The sequence below is a fragment of the Populus alba genome, chromosome 6, assembly GCF_005239225.2.
Source record: "Populus alba chromosome 6, ASM523922v2, whole genome shotgun sequence".
Lineage (NCBI taxonomy): Eukaryota > Viridiplantae > Streptophyta > Magnoliopsida > Malpighiales > Salicaceae > Populus > Populus alba.
The window spans coordinates 23568846-23590981 of record NC_133289.1 but is presented as its reverse complement, the minus strand read 5'-3'; the positions used below and the strand labels follow the sequence as shown (position 1 = coordinate 23590981).

General features: G+C 36.2%; 1 protein-coding gene, 1 long non-coding RNA gene and 1 pseudogene across 4 annotated transcripts; 2 read left to right on the top strand and 1 right to left on the bottom strand.

Moving 5' to 3' along the window:
* Nucleotides 1-1720: 1720 nt before the first annotated feature.
* LOC118050192 (phototropic-responsive NPH3 family protein NPY1) lies at nt 1721-7966 on the top strand. 3 transcript variants are annotated; one of them, XM_035060452.2, is made up of 5 exons: nt 1721-2054; nt 2622-2774; nt 4364-4433; nt 5569-6732; nt 7202-7966. In XM_035060452.2, exons 2-5 carry the CDS (start codon nt 2713-2715, stop codon nt 7739-7741), a joined length of 1836 nt encoding a protein of 611 aa, XP_034916343.1. In that variant the 5' UTR covers nt 1721-2054; nt 2622-2712; the 3' UTR covers nt 7742-7966. The 3 variants fall into 3 exon arrangements, with proteins under 3 accessions (XP_034916343.1, XP_034916342.1, XP_034916341.1); XM_035060451.2 differs by having other exon boundaries at nt 2308-2774; XM_035060450.2 differs by having other exon boundaries at nt 1721-2774.
* Nucleotides 7967-9568: 1602 nt separating this feature from the next.
* LOC118050134 (small ribosomal subunit protein mS47-like) lies at nt 9569-11539 on the top strand (annotated as a pseudogene).
* Nucleotides 11540-11938: 399 nt separating this feature from the next.
* On the bottom strand, nt 11939-21300 carry LOC140955662 (uncharacterized). Its single transcript, XR_012170043.1, has 4 exons — nt 21087-21300; nt 20085-20166; nt 12836-12917; nt 11939-12240 (listed from the first exon to the last, which is right to left on the bottom strand). It is a non-coding gene; the product is annotated as an uncharacterized lncRNA (long non-coding RNA).
* Nucleotides 21301-22136: the final 836 nt, after the last annotated feature.

Here is a 22136-nt window from a genome sequence, read left to right as displayed (position 1 = left end):
TTATAAAAGCATGCTAATAATATTTTTTTTATTTTTTAAAAAATATTTTTAAGATCAGCACATCAAAAAGATTTGAAAACATCAAAAACATATTAATTTAAAACAAATAAAAAATTTTTAATTTTTTTCAAAAAAACTTTTAAAAATACTTCTAAACAAGCAATTAATATCACCGATACAAACCAAATGGAGAAACCAAAACAAAATCATTATAAAGTTTTTAGCCGGATTATATAATAAATTGATCCAACAAAACTCATTCGATCCACGGACCAAGTTTATAGTAATCAGATCAATCTTGCTAAATTTCATCCAAATCCAAAGTTAGGGATGGAAACACATGTAAATGTGAGGTCAAAGGTGTTTCACAGTGCAATGAAAACACAGCAAACAGAGTACTAGCTAACAAGGTAAGAACTGCAGTTTGTTGACAAAGCTGGGAGGCAAAATTCCTGTACGGAAAGAAACAAGCATCAGCACAGGGAAAACAGAACATGTAATAAACAGTGGGTCAATTGAGAATGGACCCTTTTTGTTTCTGCTGGGGTCCGAAAACATGTGGTGTGCTTTAACCGCAAAAAAAACTCTCCCTTGAAAAGTTTGCATTATTAAAAATTTATGTGTTTTAAAAATATTTTTTAAAAAAAAATTAATATTTTTTAATTTTTTTATTAACTTGAAATTAATATATTTTTAGTATTTTTAAATTATTTTGATGTGCTGATATAAAAAATAATTTTTTTAAAAAAATAATATCATTAACATGCATTTTGTCATAAAAAATTATTTGAAAAAGTAACCGCAATCATATTACCGAACAAGCTTTTAATTGTAAAATACAACACGGGGTTAGGTTTGTGCTGTGCATTAGAATGTTCACCTAAGATTGATTAATCAATATAATATTATTTTAATTATTATTTTTTAAAAATATTAATAGGTTTAAAGGTAGGTTTTGACTAGGTATGAATTCAATTATATGTTTTAATTTGAACTAATCCATTTTATTACAGATTAACCTTACCAGGCTGGTCCAGGTTTCACAATAATAACCTGCAACTCGGAGTATCCTCCCCCTTCTACTTCCATACACATTACCGCAACAAAAAGTATCTAAAAAGAAATTAAATATTATTTTCAATTAATTCCTTAATGTTCTGATAATTATCTGTGATACTCTTCTATCCATGTTTGTTGATGAATCCCTTCCTGTCTAAAAGACTGCACATTTCATTACAATAAGAATGATGGAGTAGTATTTCGAAAGGGTCTTGGAATTTTCTATTAGATTTTTTTTTATAATGTTTAGCAAAAGGGTATAATTAGAATAGTTACCAAGTTAGAGGATTAATTTAAGATCCCTGCAAAAAATACTACCATGACTTGTATTATATGACAAACTTGTGCATGGAGATATCGAAATACATTCATGAGAAACTATCTTTTCGTAATCCTAACAAGTAATAACTTAAATCCTATCCTAAAACATAAAAGATTTTATACCTCTTGTAAAATGATAACAGTTATTTTTAAAATATATTTTTATTAAAATAATAAAAAAAAATTTTAAAAAACATTTAACTGGGTGAATAAATTACTAGAAATCTATATATATATATTCAATTTAAATTTTAAACATAGCCTAAGTTAGGCACCTGTGTCTCGAATTAACGTGACGAGCAAGGTTTAATAATAATAATAAAAATTCATCTTGGTAGGCAAATGCTAGTTAAAGAACACCATAAGCCCCTGGAACTGAAAAAACTAATCCTCTCTCAAGAAGAGAAGAAGAGTGGAGAGGAGAAGAGAAGAGAAAAGGAGGCAATGACGTCAGATAAACCTGAAACAAGATTGAGTACACTCCATTAGAGAGACTAAGAAAAAAAAAAAAAAAAAAAAGCTTGCTTCCAATAGAAAGAGAGAGAGGAAGAGATGAAAAGGCTCATGTCCTTGAGATTTGCGTCTACAGAGAGAGTAGAGAGAGAGTGTGTGTGATTTAAAGCAAAGGCGGCGAAGAATTTATTGACATTGATATCGATATGATACGAAAGGAAGTAAGCACCGCTACACTGAACTTTCTTTTATTTCTCTTCTTTTCCTCGCTAATCTCATAGCCATTGAAGCTCTTTCTGACGCTATATCTCTTATAAAAAAAACATTTTTTCTCTCGCTTTGAATCCCAAGTTCTGTTTTCTCTTATTTCTTAATCATTATTTCTCTCTAATTTTGCAAAACCATAATTTATTTTACTTGTTTTGCTTCTCTTTGTTGTTTTTGCGAAAATCCCGCATCAATTTTTTTTGTTAGGAGTAACCAAAATGGTGGTGCAAGAAGTGTTATTAAAGGGTTATTAGAAATCAATGGGACAGCTCGAAATTCGAGGTGGTTTCTGGTTCTTAAAGGCAGAGGTTGTCTGTCTCAATCCAACATATATTATGGTCTGGTCTGCTGGTAGGGTGTTTTAGGAGAGAGAGTTCATTCATTCATTCCTTAAAGAACCTGCCATTTCTGGTTCTGGGTTTGAGAGATCGTTTGTTTGTTTCTCGTCACTGTTACTCTCTGGGTTTGGTTTTGGTGATTCATAGAAAGTGGAGAAGTCTCAAACTTTGCCATCTTTGAAGTGAAGGGAAGGGATATATACGAAGGCTTGTTGAGTTCTTGAGTGAAGAACGCTTTCTCTTGGTGATTTGGAAGGTAATTTTGGGTAAAAAAATGAAGTTTATGAAGTTGGGGTCCAAGCCTGATGCATTTCAAGCTCATGGCAAATCTGTACGGTAAGAGGGTTTGGTTTATATTATTTTCTGTTGTTCAAGCTCAAATCAGCTTCTTCTTCTTGGTTTTTTTTTCCTCTCGATTGTTTTGTTTTTCTTTTCCCTCGTTTTGTGTTGCCATTGAGACTTGCATTTGGAAATTTTAACTAAAAAGTAATGCTGATTTCTGTTGTTAAACACACTGGTTTGAGTAATGATAGATGGGGATTTTGGCCTTTTAAATTTTAGTTTGTTCAAATCCACCAGATTAAGCACACTGTTATCTGAGTGAATTTTGGTATGTTGGTTGATTGTTTTGAGTATATTTCGATGTTAATCAAGAAAATCACCACTTTTTCTTCCCTTTTGTTTCTGCTTGATGTGAAGTTGGTCTCATTAGTGCCCTGCCTTCTCTATTAGTTATTTTTGGGGGTTACATGTTATTTGTTGTTTGTGTTGTTGCTGCTATCATTGTTACTATTGGTACTACTAGTTTAGGGGCGGAGGAGAGGGGGGTGTTTTGAGGGGTGGTCCTGAAATTAAACTGGCTCTTTTGTGATGGATTGGTGGTCCAAATGTAGTAAAGTCATGCAGTGCATGCAGCAACTTCAATCATCACAGTTGAGCAATTTCTTAAACAATACAATAGCATTTGTCCTGAACCTACCATGGCATCATTTACATTTTATATATTGTAAACAAATCCAGAGTAGGGACCATGTCTGTATTTTTTAGGCCGGGCTGATGTGATTATAATCATATTCTTCTCCTTCCATCTCATGTTACTCGGAGTAATGAAAAAAAAAGTGAATGGTTTTGGACATTTGTGTTAATCAATAGGCATCGTTACATGTGCACTATTTCTCTAGATGCATAATAAGATATGAGCTAAGTTGTTTGTTTCTTGGAATGTCATGAAAGCATAAGAGCACTCGGTAACTATCCTGTAGGTGTTTTAGCCAATGAACACAAGGGATCCCATGATTTGGGGTTTTGAGGAGCAAGAGGACAAGATTTTAGACAATATGAAATTAAGAAATCCATGTCACAGTGGAATGATATTATGGATCTTTTGGTTTGTCTTATGCAGAAAATCTGTAATTATCTTTCTGGATGTTTTGCAGCAATGTCACTGAAACAAACTGATGTTTGGAGACTGATCTTCTTCATCATATTATTTTCATTTGGAAACCAAAAGGCGCATAGGCCTAGCTTATCCATCTATTATTTTTTTGTTTTATGCAGACACAAGTTGATGTGCCGAACTTCCTTTAAATTTTGAGAAATTCCATGCAGTAGTTGGATTAGTTATCACATTCTGAAAATGTTTGTCATGTTCTTATTTCAAGGTTATGGTTTCTTATCAGGCTGCGAGGCATCTAAAATTCCATGGAAATGAATTAATTTGCCTCTTTCTAGGTTACATTGGACTCCAATTTCAATGAACATAAAAAATGATGTCCGTTCTCTTTGTATATTGTATGGTTCACGCTTTGTTATTGTTTCCCCTTATATTTGTGGTGTCTTACCCTGCCATTGCATTTATTGCTTGCCTATCCATGCTCAACATTGAATTCTCCTGTGAGCTTAGCAAGTTAGTTGTGCTTATGCAGGTATGTGGCATCCGAACTGGAAACAGATGTCACCATAAATGTTGGAGAAGTTAAATTTAACCTCCACAAGGTATTAACTCTGCAGTATCTTTGCTTATAGTGAATTTTGGCAGGATATATCAAATTTAGCTGGCCACGGTGCTCTATTCCATCAACATCCACTCATAAACATTTTCAAATATCTAGAGAATAATAACTCATTATCGGTTCTTCTTGAGGAACTGTCAAGTTCATTGCTTTAGTCTTAGCAGTGGAATATTGTGGAACCGTTAAATCTAAATAATAAGCAAATTTAAATAGGTGACTGCCTCAAGCAAATAAATTATTCTCAAGATTGTAAGCAACTACAAAATCAGAAACATGGTCCAAGCATGCACTTAATTTTTTTATTCTTTTCTTTTACTATCCCATGGTGCCAATTGTATGTTGGACTGTGAGTTGGTTATAAATTAATTTCCAGTAAAAGCATATTGTCCATTGAAAGAATTGAAAAAGCAATAGAAACCAAGGGTTAATGGCTGAATATGTCCTTTTATAAGAAGATAATTCTCCAATCTGTCCTTGTATCCCTAATTGAATCAGTTTTATCCTCAAATATACATTAAGTTTTTAATCTATCCTCTGGTAAGATTTTTAAGCTAAATCACCAGAATTAGTCATGTGATTTGCACATGATTATTTTTTTTTCTCAAAATGTCTTTGCAAGCTAGACAAATGGAATGCTTTCATGTGCAAATCACGTGATTAATTATGGTTGTTTAGTTTGAAAATCATGTTAGAATGATAGATTAGAAACTTAACATATATTTAAAGATAAAATTGGATCAATTAGGGATATAAGAATAGATTGGGCCATTAACCCAGAAAAAAAAAAAACCAAGTCATGTTTTCATGAAAGGGTGATCAGAATGTTTTTTCCTGGACAAAATGTTTTAACTATAGTGGTCTTGCCATGTGCTGTTGATGGTAGAATTGATTGAAGCTTGATTATGCTCTCCCTATTTTATCATCTTATACCGAGTCCTAATCACTTGGTAGTTGAGATTTTATCTTATGCAAATTAAAGGACTCACTCCACCAACTAGTTAATTTAAGGTGTTGAATACTTGGTCAGCATAGATCCCTTTCACAGCTCGAGTTACAGCTCCTTTTATTTTTGTTTTGTTTCCATGATTCTCGATGAGTTGCTTTGATGAACTTTGCAGTTCCCTCTCATGTCCAAGAGCAATCGCTTGCTAATGCTACTATCAAAAGCTGGTGAGGAGAATGAAATTGACATGGTTGATTTTCCTGGTGGGCCAAAGGCTTTTGAAATTTGTGCCAAATTCTGCTATGGAATGATAGTTACTCTCAATGCTTACAATGTTGTCACTGCTCGTTGTGCGGCCGAGTACCTTGAGATGACCGAGGATGTTGATCGAGGGAACCTTATCTTTAAAATTGAAGTATTTCTGAACTCCAGTATCTTCCATAGCTGGAAGGATTCCATTATTGTTCTTCAGACCACCAAATCTCTTCTGCCATGGTCTGAAGATCTGAAGATTGTGGGCAGCTGCATAGATTCCATTGCATCTAAAACCTCTGTGGACCCTGCAAGTATTACCTGGTCCTACACATATAACCGTAAGTTATCAGTGCCTGATAAAATAGTCGAGGAAGGGATGAATTTCAGGGATAAAATTGATTCTGTTCCCAAGGATTGGTGGGTTGAAGATATATGTGAACTGGATATTGATCTCTACAAGAGAGTCATGATCACTGTGAAATCAAAGGGAAGAATGGATGGCCAAGTGATTGGGGAAGCACTGAAAACGTATGCAGTCAGATGGCTGCCAGATTCATTTGATGACTCAGTTTCTGATGCTCGTACCTGGAGGTACAGATATCTGGTAGAAAACCTCATCTGTTTGTTGCCTCCAGACAAGGCTGCTGGTTGTTCGTGTAGTTTCCTGTTGAAATTGCTGAAATTTGCCATTCTGGTTGGAATAGATGACTCAGCCAGGGAATATTTAGTGAAGAGGATCAGTTTGAAGTTGCATGAGGCTTCTGTTAAGGATTTGCTGATCCTAGCACGGCCTCCTCAAAACACATTATATGATATGGAATTGATTCAGTGCATTGTTAGTCGTTCTTTGATGCATGGAAAGTATAGTCAGGATACGAAGCATGAGGAGAATGGCGACTTTATTTTAGGGCATGAGCATGAAACCTTGATGAATGTTGGTAAATTGATTGATGGATATCTAGCAGAAATTGCATATGACCCAAATCTCACCATCTCCTGTTTTGTTGACCTGTCACGGTCAATTCCTGAGTTTGCAAGACCAATTCACGATGGACTGTACAAAGCCATTGACATCTACCTGAAGGTAGTATTTTGTGCCTTGAGTAATTTCATTTAGTCTTATTTAATCTTTTGGTTTTATGATTTAGGCACCCATAGGATTCGTGCATGTTTGCATAGTTAATACTAAATATCGTCATGATATCACTTTGTTTCTGATGCTTGCAACACTAACGACAGTTCTCGGATCAAGCCAAGTTAGATGGAAGATGCCACATTTGCTGGATTTCAAGCACCATGGTCACCTGAAATCTGTTGTGCTTGGGGATTTTTGATCTGTATAGAAAATGCCATAAACTGCTTTGCCTATGCTGAACCGACCTGTTTTTGTTTTTTTTAGGGGTGGGGAGGGGCGGTATTGGTATAACTAAATTGTTTATGATTTTCACCAACGTGGGGATTCTTCATGTCACCATCCTTTCTTTATAAACACTCTCTCTTATGAATGGAATACTTTTATGTTATGATTCACCAATGATCCATTTTTAATTCAGGAACATCTCAGTATGACAAAGGCAGAAAAAAAGAAGATATGTGGGCTAATGGATGTGAAGAAACTGACCACGGATGCATCCACACATGCTGCACAGAATGAGCGGCTCCCTCTCCGTGTTGTCGTCCAAGTTCTCTTTTTTGAGCAGGTCAGAGCAGCTTCTGGAGTTCAAGCTCTCAGCAACAATGCCCGCGATCCTTCAAATTCCACCACAAACACAGATGAAGAATTGGAGAAGACAGCAGCTGATGGTAATAAATCTCTCATGAAACAGATGAGTCGAATGAAGATAAAAGATGAAGATTTCCTGAAAAATGGAAAACTTCTGAAGAAAAACAGCAAGATTACCAAAAATGGTGTGCAGTTGCTGCCATCTCGATCAAAGAGGATCTTTGATAGATTGTGGGTTGTGGGCAGAGGGCATGTTGAGAACAGAAGCTCAGAAACTTCTGGGAGTTCGCAGAGCCCAACTTCAATAGCTCCTGGTGACACCAAGTCCTTTGGTTCATCTTCAAGACAAAGGAGACACTCCATCTCCTAGAGAATGAATTTGAGCTTCATCATGACATAGCAAGGGAAGAAGATTGTCAAAAACTGTTCAAGTGTAAAAAGTGGTAGGCTTTTATTCCAGTAGATGAAGGGGGTTTTATTCTATGTTTATGTATGAAATTCACATAGATTATCCAGGAAAAGTTGTCCAGCTAACCTATGATTTCTTTCATGTATATGATGACATGAAGGTTTAAATTCTCCCTTTTCTTGTTTCTTCTCTGCTGGTTAAATTTTTCATGGCCTCTCCTTTTGTCAATTTTTGACATCATAGCTCTGTGATCAGGTCTATGTTGTCTGAAAGATTTTCTTACCATGAATTTAAAACTAATTTATATAAAAAATTATTTTGATATCATCTAATTTACTTAATAAGTTTAGAACAATCATTTAACTTTTTTAAAAAAATTAAATTATATTTTTTTTAATATTAAAACAATGATGAAGATATATTTGATCGATTCAAGTTTTCTTAATTGAATTATAAATTTTATTATGTTTAAATAATTTTTTAATAATAATATAATAAAAAATAAATATTCATTGTATTAAAAATTAGAATATTTATTTAAAATTACGATAACAATTTTTTTTAAAAAAATTAAAATAAATTATGAAAATAAGTTAAAATTAATGTATTATTGAAAGATAAAATTAAAAAAAAATTAATTAAAAAAGATATAAGATAAAATTTTACAACAAATGAGAGCAACTTCTTCACTGTTCATATTTACAAAATCAATAAGGTAATATCGGTAATCTTTGGAGCAATATCATTTAAATAGATGATAATATTTGGAGCATCATCTAGTTCTTTAAGGATGACAAACAACGTTTTCTAAACATCTAAGTCAATTCTTAGGATTTTATTGGGATATAATAAAATTCTCAAAACTCAAATTACACCCTCAATAAGATAAATTCAAAAATTAACTTGAGATAAGACTTGAGTTATAGATTTTAGGGCAGATGTTGTTTCCCTTTGTGAGTTTTTAAATGAAGGTGGGGTTTCGTGCTTGTGTACCGCCACACACATGCAATTAAGTGTGCCTGATTCTCGGAGTTCTTGAGCCACTAGGCTGCATGTCCATGGAATTTTGAATTGGAATGAACCACATCCCTTCCTGTACATTAGTGATCCACGTCAATGTTATATTTAAGAGAGACTATTCAAACTTCAAAGGCCAAATCAAACCCTTTTTTTTTCTCTGGTAACTGATGAAAGCCAATCCCTAAACACTGATTAGATGTGTTTGCCACTCACAAATAACTGCTTGAGATGACCAGGCCCCGACTTTGATTATAAGTGTTTCACTTCATCTGTATCATTCTTTTGATCACTGGGAAATAATTGCTGATTTGTAACCTCTTATGTCAACTTTTCATGTCACTTCATGCTTAACTTGGAGCTTTTTAGTGTTGCTTCTTATTCAAATGCAGCCTTTGGTTCACATTTACAAATACTAATGATTACTGACGTTGTTGCTAATATACTTCCAAACTGTATTTTGATCATGTACATTGAAATTTGAAGAATGCAAAACATATTTCCAGAAATTGTATAAGTTTGTCTACCTACAAGCAACATATTTGAAGCCACATGTGAGAATTCAATCTTTGAGAAAATTGCTATGTGGAGTTCAATCTGTTAAGAGCTGAGTAATGGTATCTGGATATTCTAGTATCTTGCTTCTCATGTTTGCGCTACAAGGTTTATGAAGGAAATCCTGTTATCTCGTAACAAGAGCATAATTTTTTTTTGTTGGACAGCATTTGAAGATAGCTTTTCAATTTACTTTCTTATTGTTACACATTCTTTCAGGTGGCCACCATGGGATCTGGGGCTGGGATTGCAGTAGCAGGAATGTTTCGTGTGGCAACTGATAAAACTGTGAGTGACTGGTGCTACAGGTTAACATCTGAGTGAAGCGTTAATAATTTTCTTGAATTTGAGTCAGACAATTTTGAAACTGTGTGTTCTATATATAATATTGATGTAGTTGCCATGGTTTTTATTTTACACAAAGCTGACTGAGGTAATGAGCTTCTTACTTATGCATGACATGCAGGTTTTTGCTCATCCAGAGGCTCAAATAAGTTTCCATCTGATGCAGGGGCCTCCTTTTATCTTTCTTGCCTGCCTGGTTACTTAAGTAACACCAGTTGTCTCTGCTTTTGAGTATGCATTGTTTATTATATGTTCTGTTTGATACTTTTATTTTCTTATGAACCGCATTTCTCTCTCTCATGATTGTATTCTTTGTTTCAGGGGAGTACTTGGCTCTAACAGGAGACAAGCTTAATGGTGTAGAAATGATTGCTTGTGGCCTTGCTTCTCACTATGCGTTACATGAGGTCTGTTCTCACTGCAATCTACTGCTATATTCCTTCTTTTGTAGTACTCTTTCTTCACATCTATAACTTTTGCATGGCCTGTAATAATGTCTTCCTCGAAAGAGACTTGATTTGGTTGAAGAACGCCTCGGTAAATTGATCACAGATGAGGCTACTGTCATAGAGACTTCTCTTGCACGATATGGTGACCTTGTCTATCCAGATAAGACAAGCATCCTGTACAAGTAATGTCTTAATATGCATTTCTTACCCTTTCACTCTGTTTTCTGTTGCGTTGATTTTAGTTACATTAAAAAAATTATTAATTTGACAATGATGACATATAAGCATTCTTACAAGACTTCATAACTAAGCCACTGAGATTGGGCCAGTGGCGAGGGAATTGGGTAGTTTCTTGGGAAGTCCTGGGTTCAATTTCTTGTAACATCCAAGAAAGAAAAGAATAAAAAGGAAGGCATCTTAGCTTTTATACATGATATGGCACTTAAAACCTGTATGTCCTACTTTATTTCACCATTTCCATCAATTCTGTTTCAGGTTTGAGACATTTGATAAATGTTTCAGCCACGATACAGTTGAGGAAATTGTTGATGCACTGGTAAGCTTCATTTTATGCGTGATGTCCTTCATGCTGCAATTACGTGTCAGGCATTTCGCCATTTATCTTCTCAGGAAAATGAGAAAGCTAGCACTTATGATGAATGGTGTGAAAGAGCCATCAGCAAAAAAAAAAGAAGCCGCTCCACTGTGCTTAAAAGTTACATTACAACTGGTAAGTTAATAATGCTTCACAACTATGGTGGTGTCTATTTTTATTTTATTGTGTTGACTTCAGTTTCTGTTGCATTTAGATACGAGAAGGTAGATTTCAATCTCTTGACCAGTGTCTTGCTCATGAATATTGTACATCTCCAACTGGAATCTCCAAAAGAGTGTCTAATGATTTTTGTGAGATAACTTTTTCTTACCTTTTTCCTCCTTGCATATATTTGCCTTACATGCTGCAAAACATTTTTAAGATCCAATAACTTGTAAGTACTGGAATTCTTTTCTTTTTTTTTTTCCATAGGGTGTTCGTGCTCAGTTAGTAGATAAGGATTTTGCTCCAGAGATATGTAGTTCACTTATACTCGTTCTTTTTCATGTGATCTTTCTTGCTTAAATCAGTAATGTGCTTCCAATAAAAAAAACTGCAGTGGGACCTTTCATAATTAGGAAAGTAAGCAAAGACATGGTGGATAGCTATTTCTCTCAACTCATGGAGCTCGAACCAGACTTGGAGCTGCCAACAACATTGCAGGGAATGCTGGATGCAAATGACTGGGGCCATTTACAAACAGGAATGGTGAGGGTCCTTGAAGACACGGGTGATCTATTGCCTTTCATCTTTGCATTACTTGTCTGCTCTATTATTGCAGCAGGAGCTGGAATTTAGCCTTTTTCATGTTTTTCTTAGAATAGGTTCTTACATAATTTGTTGTGCAAGCCATGCCAACAGCATCTTTCTTGGCCATTATTTGAGGCCTTTTTTTTGGTTAACTCAGATAAAATTTTGCAGAGGCGATGGTACTTTTGCTCTCTTTTTTTTAAGGATGATTCAACAAACAGAAGTCCATTATGATTTCATCATCGTTTATGGCCTTTGTTAGAAACAAAATCTGATCTGCATAATAATATACATGGCTTGCCTTTATTTTGGGGATATCTGCAACATTTGGCAGGCTTTTTTTCCATCCATGTTTTTCTTAAGAACCGAGCAATGGACCAGGAACTGGAAACCCCACTCTGAAGCTGCTTAATGTCGTTTCTAAAGTTTCCTAAATTTGATATAGTTTATGTCACGACCCGAATCCCGGATCCATGACCGGCACATAGGCAAGGTTCCCCTCCAAGGTTCCAAACCTATGCGAACCCAAACTTACATACAAACTTATCCTTCAAAACTCAATCAGAGTTGTTCAACGCAGCAGTAACAACAAAACTAACTTTATAATATAATTTGATTGTCTTAATACAAGAGTTCATATAATTTCATAGTTTTGGAGCACTAACTTGACAGAAAAAGAAAGATACAAATTACAACCAAAAGCAGGTTCGGAAGGTTCAACAAAAGTAACCCGCTATCAAGCTATAAGCCTGAAAAGAATAAATAATGAGAGGATGAGTTCAACAACTCAGTGAGTAGATAACGTTCAATATACACACACGAGGTAATATAGCAATGAGAAATATATATATACAAGTATGGCTTTAGTTCTTATACAAAGGTTTATCAAATAGGCCATAACAAGAATATCATATGGTAGAAACTCGTCAGAAAATCAAAATGCAATGAGCATGAGGCTCCGTACTGTGGGATGATCAGTCCACACAGGTTGGTGTCTCCCCCGACCAACTAGGGTTTTCAGATACGATGTGCACAAAGACTAACACTACCCTGTTAGCATGGGTATTCTGACTGACATACCATAGGTTCATAATCATAATCAAACTAACATATTCATATCTCAAAGCTCAACTCATGACATCAATCAAATGAGGAGCTATCAATTCAGAATTCACTTCAAAATACAGACTGGTTCATATCAAGAATTCAGATTCAATAATTGATCATGCTTTATCATAACAAGGATAATAATCAATATATATTATCAAGAAGCATGATCCAATTCATATTAACAAATCAAATATTTATAATATTTCTCATGCATATGGAAAATTATCCACTCACCTGACTCAAAAGCAAACAGAAGCCAAAAGCAGACACTGAAGAAAATCCTACTGACGTCCCGTCGGTAGAATATCAGGATTATCTGAATACAAAGGAAATATTTTCAAGAACGACTCGAAAGAACATATAACCTATTTAATACACTTAAATAAGTGTGTATTCCGTAACCCTATATGGTTTTTGACCTAACTAGGTAATTTTCTCAAAAACCCAAAATCTAACGGTTTTCCCGAAATCTATTCCATAATAAAAACAACTAATAAATTGGTAATAATTCACTAAGTAACCCTTAATTATTCATCAAACTAATCTGCAAAAGCTAATATTACAGCTAGGGCCTAATCTGTAATTTTCCATATTTTTAGGGCCAAATTGTAACTTTTATCAAATGGAGGACCAAACTGAAATTTGCCATACATCCATGAATATACTGAAATTCTGACCTCAATTAATCCTCAATTCTGTCCAGGATGTATCATTATGCTCCAGGGATCATTCTGGAATTTTATTAAAATTTTAGGGTCAAATTGTACTTTTTGTCAAATTGGAGGACTAAATTGAAAGTGTTAAATTATCTTATCTATACAGTAATTCTGTCCATAATTCATATGTTATTCTGTTCAGAATCTCGGAATATGCTCCAGGGACCAATTTGTAATTTTCCAAAGTTCGGGGACTAAACTGTAATTTTCGGAAATTGAGGGACCAAATTGAATTTTCGTCATCTTCAACCTCAAACCCAGAATTTCAACAGATCACCTACTGTTATCCCCTGATTTCTAACATAAATTCACCATTCAAACAAAATTATAACTCAAAATCATCACAATCTTCCATAATCAACTTATTAATCAATTACCTACAACAATTAACCTTATAACCTTCAAATTAATTCATCAATTTAAATCAAACATAAATTCTCAAAACCCTAACATTCATCAAAACTGAAATTAAAGTTGAATTAACATATTATACATATTAAACAACCTAAATCTTACCTTTTTCACTTATTTCCTCCAAATCTCTTCCTTTTTCCCTTATTTTCCCTTCTTTTCTCTTCTTCTTCTTTCTCTCTTCTCTCTCACGGTTCTGCTCTCTAATTTCAGATCACTTTCTTTTTTTTTTCTTTTTTTTTTACTTCCTATTTATATTTATCAACTATTGGTCAATTACCACACTACCCTTCAATCATTTATACCCTCTCTTTAAGCCTTCAAGGGCTTTGTTGTAATATCCTATCTTATTAATTTCAAAACATTACAATCTCCCCACCTTATAAAAGTTTCGTCCTCGAAACTTAATAGAAAAGATTGAATACTTACCGAGATTATCGAAAAGATGAGGATACTCCTCACGCATCTTATCCTCGAGCTCCCATGTCGCTTCCTCACGTGAATGGCCTTTCCATTTCACTTTCACTGAAGCTATGTCCTTCGACCTAAGCTTCCTCACTTGTCGGTCAACTATAGCTTCCGGTTGCACCTCATAAACCATATCATCCCTCAAGTCAATGGGATGAACCTCTAATACATGTGATGGATCTGACATATATTTCCTTAACATGGAAACATGAAATACCGGATGAATAGCAGATAAGTTTGGTGGTAATGCTAACCTATAAGCAACTACCCCAACTCTCTCCAGAATCTCATACGGTCCAATGAATCGAGGACTCAACTTGCCTTTCTTCCCAAACCTGAATACTCCTTTTGTAGGTGATACTTTTAAGAACACACAATCACCCACTGAAAACTCTAAATCACGCCTTCTTTTATCCGCGTAACTTTTTTGTCTACTCTGAGCTGTTTGAAGCTTCTTTCTAATTACCTCAATCTTCTCTGAGGTAATCTGAATCAACTCTGGTCCCATTAGCCTCTTCTCACCAACCTCAAACCAACAAACCAGTGATCTACACTTTCGACCATACAAAGCCTCATAAGGTGCCATCTCTATACTAGCCTGATAATTGTTGTTGTAAGCAAATTCCACTAATGGTAGGAACTTACTCCAACCAACTCCAAAATCCATAACACAAGCCCTTAACATATCCTCCAAGGTCTGAATAGTCCTCTCAGACTGACCATCTGTCTGAGGGTGGAAAGCTGTACTCAACTGCACTTTAGTACCCATAGCTTCTTGAAATTTCACCCAAAACCGCGATGTAAACTGTGGACCTCTATCAGACACTATCGAGATTGGCACTCCATGCAACCGTACAATCTCACTAATAAACAATTCCGCCAATTTTGCATATCCATAAGTAATCTTAACTGGCAGAAAATGGGCTGATTTTGTCAACCTGTCAACAATCACCCATATCGAATCATAACCTTCCTGACTCCTAGGCAATCCTGTCACAAAGTCCATTGTGATCCTTTCCCACTTCCATTCTGGAATCAACAATGGTTGTAACAATCCAGGAGGTTTCTGGTGTTCACCCTTTACCCTCTGACAGGTCAAACACCTAGAAACAAAATCTGCTACATCAGCCTTCATCCTATTCCACCAATAACACACTTTAAGGTCTTTATACATCTTGGTGGAACCTGGATGCATTGTGTAAACTGTCTGATGTGCCTCTATCATCAAGTCTCTCCTCAGATCATCAACATCAGGTACACAAAGCATATCCCTATATCTCAACACATCATCATCACCAATCACAAAACCTACAGCTTTACCCTACTCAACCTCATTTCTAATCCTGAGTAGTGAATCATCTTTCTTCTGAGCTGCTTTTATCTTATCAAACAAATCTGACTTAACCTGAAAATGAGCAATCATTGCTCCAGTTTCACTAAGATCAAATCTGACTCCTTCATCCACTAACTCATGCAGCTCCCTGATCAGAGGTCTTCGTACTTCCTGAATATGAGCTAAGCTCCCTGATGACTTTCTACTCAAAGCATCAGCAACTACATTTGCCCTACCCGGGTGGTACTGTATGGTACAATCATAATCCTTCAGCAGTTCCATCCATCTTCTCTGCCTCAGGTTTAGATCCATTTGCTGAAAGATGTATTTCAAGCTCTTGTGATCTGTAAAGATCTCACAAGTTTCACCATACAAGTAGTGCTTCCAAATCTTCAAAGCAAAAATTACAGCCGCCATCTCTAAATCATGTGTAGGATAGTTCTGTTCATGCTTCTTTAGTTGTCGTGAAGCATAGGCAATAACCTTGTCATGCTGCATTAGAACACATCCTAACCCCACTCTCGAAGCATCACAATACACTGTGTAACCACCAGAACCTGATGGTACTGCTAGAATAGGCGTTGTAGTCAATCTCTCCTTCAACTCTAAGAAACTTTTCTCACAAGCTTCAGACCACTGAAACTTAACATTTTTCTGCGTTAACTTAGTCAATGGTGCAGAAATCCGAGAAAAGTTCTCCACAAACCTCCGATAGTAGCCGGCCAAACCTAAGAAACTTCTAATCTCTGTCGCTGAAGTAGGCCTAAGCCACTGCTTAATTGCCTCAATCTTTTGAGGATCAACCTCAATCCCATTCCTTGACACTACATGCCCAAGAAATGCAACACTCTCCAACCAAAACTCACTCTTTGAGAACTTGCCATACAACTGATGATCTCGTAGAGTTTGAAGCACCATTCTCAAATGCTGCTCATGCTCCTCTCTAGACCTCGAATACACCAAAATATCGTCAATAAAAACTATCACAAATCGATCAATAAATTGGCCAAACACTCTATTCATCAAGTCCATAAAAGCTGCTGGTGCATTCGTCAACCCAAAAGACATCACTAAGAACTCATAATGACCATACCGAGTTCTAAAAGCTGTCTTTGAAATGTCTGCCTCCCTAATCCTCAACTGATGATACCCAGATCGAAGATCGATCTTAGAAAAGAATTGAGCTCCCTGTAACTGATCAAACAAATCATCTATACGAGGGAGTGGGTATCTATTTCGAATTATCACCCGATTCAATTGCCTATAATCTATACACAACCTCAATGACCCATCTTTCTTCTTCACAAACAACACCGGAGCTCCCCAAGGGGATACACTTGGTCGGATAAACTTTTTATCCAACAAATCCTGCAGCTGCTCCTTTAACTCTCTCAATTCTGCTGGCGCCATTCTATATGGTGCCATTGATATTGGTTCGGTGCCCGGAACCAAATCAATACAAAACTCAATCTCCCTATACGGAGGCAATCCAGGTAAGTCATCGGGAAATACATCGATAAACTCTCTTACTATAAGGACTTCCTCTAACTGGGGAACTTCTTTCTCTACATCCACTATATATGCTAGGTAGCACTGTACCCCTTTTCGGGCCATTTTCCTCGAGATAGCCGACAACATAATTGATGGAGACCCAATCTTATCTCCTTGAAATACCAACCCAACTTCTTGATCTAGATCAAACATTATTTTCTTACCCCAACAATTTACCAAAGCCCTATGCTTAGCCAACCAATCCATTTCTAAAATCACATCAAAATCAACCATATCTAAGACATTTAAGTCTCCCATAAAGATCTTATCTCCAATCTCTATTTCACAATCCAGATACACATACTTTACTAATATTAACTCATCTAAGGGAGTGGAGACTGAAATGGGGGATTTTAACAAGGTTGGTTGTTTATCTAACCTCATGGCAAAATATGGGGACACAAACGAATGAGTTGCACCCGTATCAAACAAAACTTTTGCTTCAAAAGAGCAAACAGGAAGAATACATGTAACAACTGTGTTGGATGCCTGAGCATCCTGCTGAGTCAAGGCAAAAACTCTAGCATGCCCTTGACCCTGTTGTATCTGACCTCTATCACCTGCACCCCGACCTCTCTGACCACGGCCACCAAAACCTCTACCCCCATGAGCCACAGACTGGCTCGTCGATGGTGTCTGAATAGGATGTTGGACTGAAGCAGATAACCCTGAAGTGGACAATTGTCTCCTCGGGCACTCTCTAATCTTATGACCTATCTGGCCACAACTAAAACAAGCCCCAGTTCTTCTGTAGCACTCTGCACTATTATGACCTCCTCCACAGTGCTGACACGAAAAACTATCCCCGGGTGAAACAAATGAACTACGAGGTGCAGTCTGAACTAAACTTTGGGTACCACTACTGCCACTCTGACTGCCTGAGCCACTAACTGATGGTCTCTGTCTAAACCTCCTCTGAACCCATGAGCCCTGACGGCCACTTCGTCCCCTAAACGGACTTGTACTTACTCCCTGTTGCCTAAAAGACTGACCCTCATCTCTAGGCCTCTTAGACTGGCCAGCAGTCATGTCCTCTATTTCACGTGCCTCTAGCAATCTGGCGCTATCAACAGCTGAGGAGTAGGATGGAAACACTTGTGGCGCCAATACCATATACATAGAGGATTTGAGTCCTCTAATGAATCTCTTCACCCTCCACTCCTCAGTGGGTAGAAGATGTTCTGCATACCTAGACAGCTGAGTGAACTTCAAATCATACTCATCCACTGTCATGCTCCCCTGAGATAGCCTCTCAAACTCATAAAGTCGAGCATCCCTGATGCTCTGAGGGAGAAACCTGTCTAAGAACATGGAGCTAAACTCCTTCCATGTCCACTGAGTATCTACTGGTCTTGCTCTTTCCCTAGACTCAAACCAAGAAATTGCCACATCTCCTTCCAACCTGAACGATGCTAAACTCACAGCTCGGTGGTCTGTACATCCCAAAGCTTTACATCGTCGCCAAATGTCATCTAGGAACCTCTGAGGATCCTCTAAACTGTCTATCCCAGTAAAAATAGGAGGTGCCAACTTCATAAAAGCATCCAATGGCACATTAACTCCCTGAACAGTGTGGGATGTCGAGGGTACATCTCTATCCCTCATTCTGTCTCTCTCCATAGTAAACTCTATTCAAGTCTGCACAACCTGGCTAAGTTGTTGAACATCTGTAACAGGCTCAGGGTCAGCTACCCCCACACCTGTTTCATCAACCATATCTTTCTCTTCTATTTCCTGAGGCTCTTCCTCCACTAGTGGAGGTACCTCATCAACATGTTGAGGCACGGGTGCACCACGCCTCCTTCTCTGCCTTGCAGTTATCAACTGCATAATAGGGACATCATCTTGATCATCATCTACCCTAACAGTTGTTCGTCTATTCCTCGACATTTCCACAAATAAAAGTGAGAGCACTTAAATCATGCTAGAACAATAGCATGATGATTATCACAGAATTATAGGAAAGCATATCTATCACAAGGAAGAAGACATACTTGATGAGAATTTAAAATTTCAAAAACAACAAACAAGACGATACGGATCCTGATGCTCCACTTATTATGAAATTAATTATATTATTGTTTCTTTAACCTAAAGCTCTGATACCAAGTTTGTCACGACCCGAATCCCGGATCCATGACCGGCACATAGGCAAGGTTCCCCTCCAAGGTTCCAAACCTATGCGAACCCAAACTTACATACAAACTTATCCTTCAAAACTCAATCAGAGTTGTTCAACGCAGCAGTAACAACAAAACTAACTTTATAATATAATTTGATTGTCTTAATACAAGAGTTCATATAATTTCATAGTTTTGGAGCACTAACTTGACAGAAAAAGAAAGATACAAATTACAACCAAAAGCAGGTTCGGAAGGTTCAACAAAAGTAACCCGCTATCAAGCTATAAGCCTGAAAAGAATAAATAATGAGAGGATGAGTTCAACAACTCAGTGAGTAGATAACGTTCAATATACACACACGAGGTAATATAGCAATGAGAAATATATATATACAAGTATGGCTTTAGTTCTTATACAAAGGTTTATCAAATAGGCCATAACAAGAATATCATATGGTAGAACTCGTCAGAAAATCAAAATGCAATGAGCATGAGGCTCCGTACTGTGGGATGATCAGTCCACACAGGTTGGTGTCTCCCCCGACCAACTAGGGTTCAGATACGATGTGCACAAAGACTAACACTACCCTGTTAGCATGGGTATTCTGACTGACATACCATAGGTTCATAATCATAATCAAACTAACATATTCATATCTCAAAGCTCAACTCATGACATCAATCAAATGAGGAGCTATCAATTCAGAATTCACTTCAAAATACAGACTGGTTCATATCAAGAATTCAGATTCAATAATTGATCATGCTTTATCATAACAAGGATAATAATCAATATATATTATCAAGAAGCATGATCCAATTCATATTAACAAATCAAATATTTATAATATTTCTCATGCATATGGAAAATTATCCACTCACCTGACTCAAAAGCAAACAGAAGCCAAAAGCAGACACTGAAGAAAATCCTACTGACGTCCCGTCGGTAGAATATCAGGATTATCTGAATACAAAGGAAATATTTTCAAGAACGACTCGAAAGAACATATAACCTATTTAATACACTTAAATAAGTGTGTATTCCGTAACCCTATATGGTTTTTGACCTAACTAGGTAATTTTCTCAAAAAACCCAAAATCTAACGGTTTTCCCGAAATCTATTCCATAATAAAAACAACTAATAAATTGGTAATAATTCACTAAGTAACCCTTAATTATTCATCAAACTAATCTGCAAAAGCTAATATTACAGCTAGGGCCTAATCTGTAATTTTTCCATATTTTTTAGGGCCAAATTGTAACTTTTATCAAATGGAGGACCAAACTGAAATTTGCCATACATCCATGAATATACTGAAATTCTGACCTCAATTAATCCTCAATTCTGTCCAGGATGTATCATTATGCTCCAGGGATCATTCTGGAATTTTATTAAAATTTTAGGGTCAAATTGTACTTTTTGTCAAATTGGAGGACTAAATTGAAAGTGTTAAATTATCTTATCTATACAGTAATTCTGTCCATAATTCATATGTTATTTCTGTTCAGAATCTCGGAATATGCTCCAGGGACCAATTTGTAATTTTCCAAAGTTCGGGGACTAAACTGTAATTTTCGGAAATTGAGGGACCAAATTGAATTTTCGTCATCTTCAACCTCAAACCCAGAATTTCAACAGATCACCTACTGTTATCCCCTGATTTCTAACATAAATTCACCATTCAAACAAAATTATAACTCAAAATCATCACAATCTTCCATAATCAACTTATTAATCAATTACCTACAACAATTAACCTTATAACCTTCAAATTAATTCATCAATTTAAATCAAACATAAATTCTCAAAACCCTAACATTCATCAAAACTGAAATTAAAGTTGAATTAACATATTATACATATTAAACAACCTAAATCTTACCTTTTTCACTTATTTCCTCCAAATCTCTTCCTTTTTCCCTTATTTTCCCTTCTTTTCTCTTCTTCTTCTTTCTCTCTTCTCTCTCACGGTTCTGCTCTCTAATTTCATATCACTTTCTTTTTTTTTTCTTTTTTTTTTACTTCCTATTTATATTTATCAACTATTGGTCAATTACCACACTACCCTTCAATCATTTATACCCTCTCTTTAAGCCTTCAAGGGCTTTGTTGTAATATCCTATCTTATTAATTTCAAAACATTACAGTTTAAGAGAATATTCCTTATGGGATATCTTCACCTCTCTTGGCTAAATTAGTGTATGGGGCGAATCTGTTTCGAAGTGCGACACATCTTCAGAAAGAATTTGCATGGCGGTTGGTGGCTAAGCCTGGTGATTCTGAGTTTAATAGGTTGGCTGTCAAGAGATTTTCTTCCTGCTCCCAAAGTTGATTCTTCGGTGGTTATCATTCAGCCAAAAGATCAGATTCCTGGTGTGAATCTTGATGAATGGTGTGAGTTCACGAAAACATGTTTTGAGAAGAAGAATAGGACCTCGGGGGCAGCATTTAAGCAGAAGGTGATGGAGCTTTTCAGGTTATCAAAAAATGGCAAGCTCTAACAGAGAAGAAATGAACAGGAACTGATGATGATGGGGACATTGAGGAGGAGAGTGATGGAGAAGACTGTCATTCATCTTCTTGTGCAGATACGGGATTAGGTCTGTTCAAGGAGAAGGTCATCGAGGCTCCAAAAGCCGGTGGTTTTGAAGACAAGAGACCATCTCTTGCTCATATTTTCATGAGCAAACAAAGCCAAGGAATGTGGACAATGTAGCATTTTCTGCTGCTTACAGTTAATAATAGCATCTCGTTACCCCTTGCTCTTGTTGATGTTCCATCTTTTTTAACCATCTCTTGCTCATATTCTACTTTGTGCTTTTCCTTTTTTATTTTTTTGTTGAAAAAAATTCAAAATTATATTGTTAATTACTATAATTATAAAACCTGATCAGCAGAACCTCCATAATGATAGTGTTTCAGTCTTTTTAAT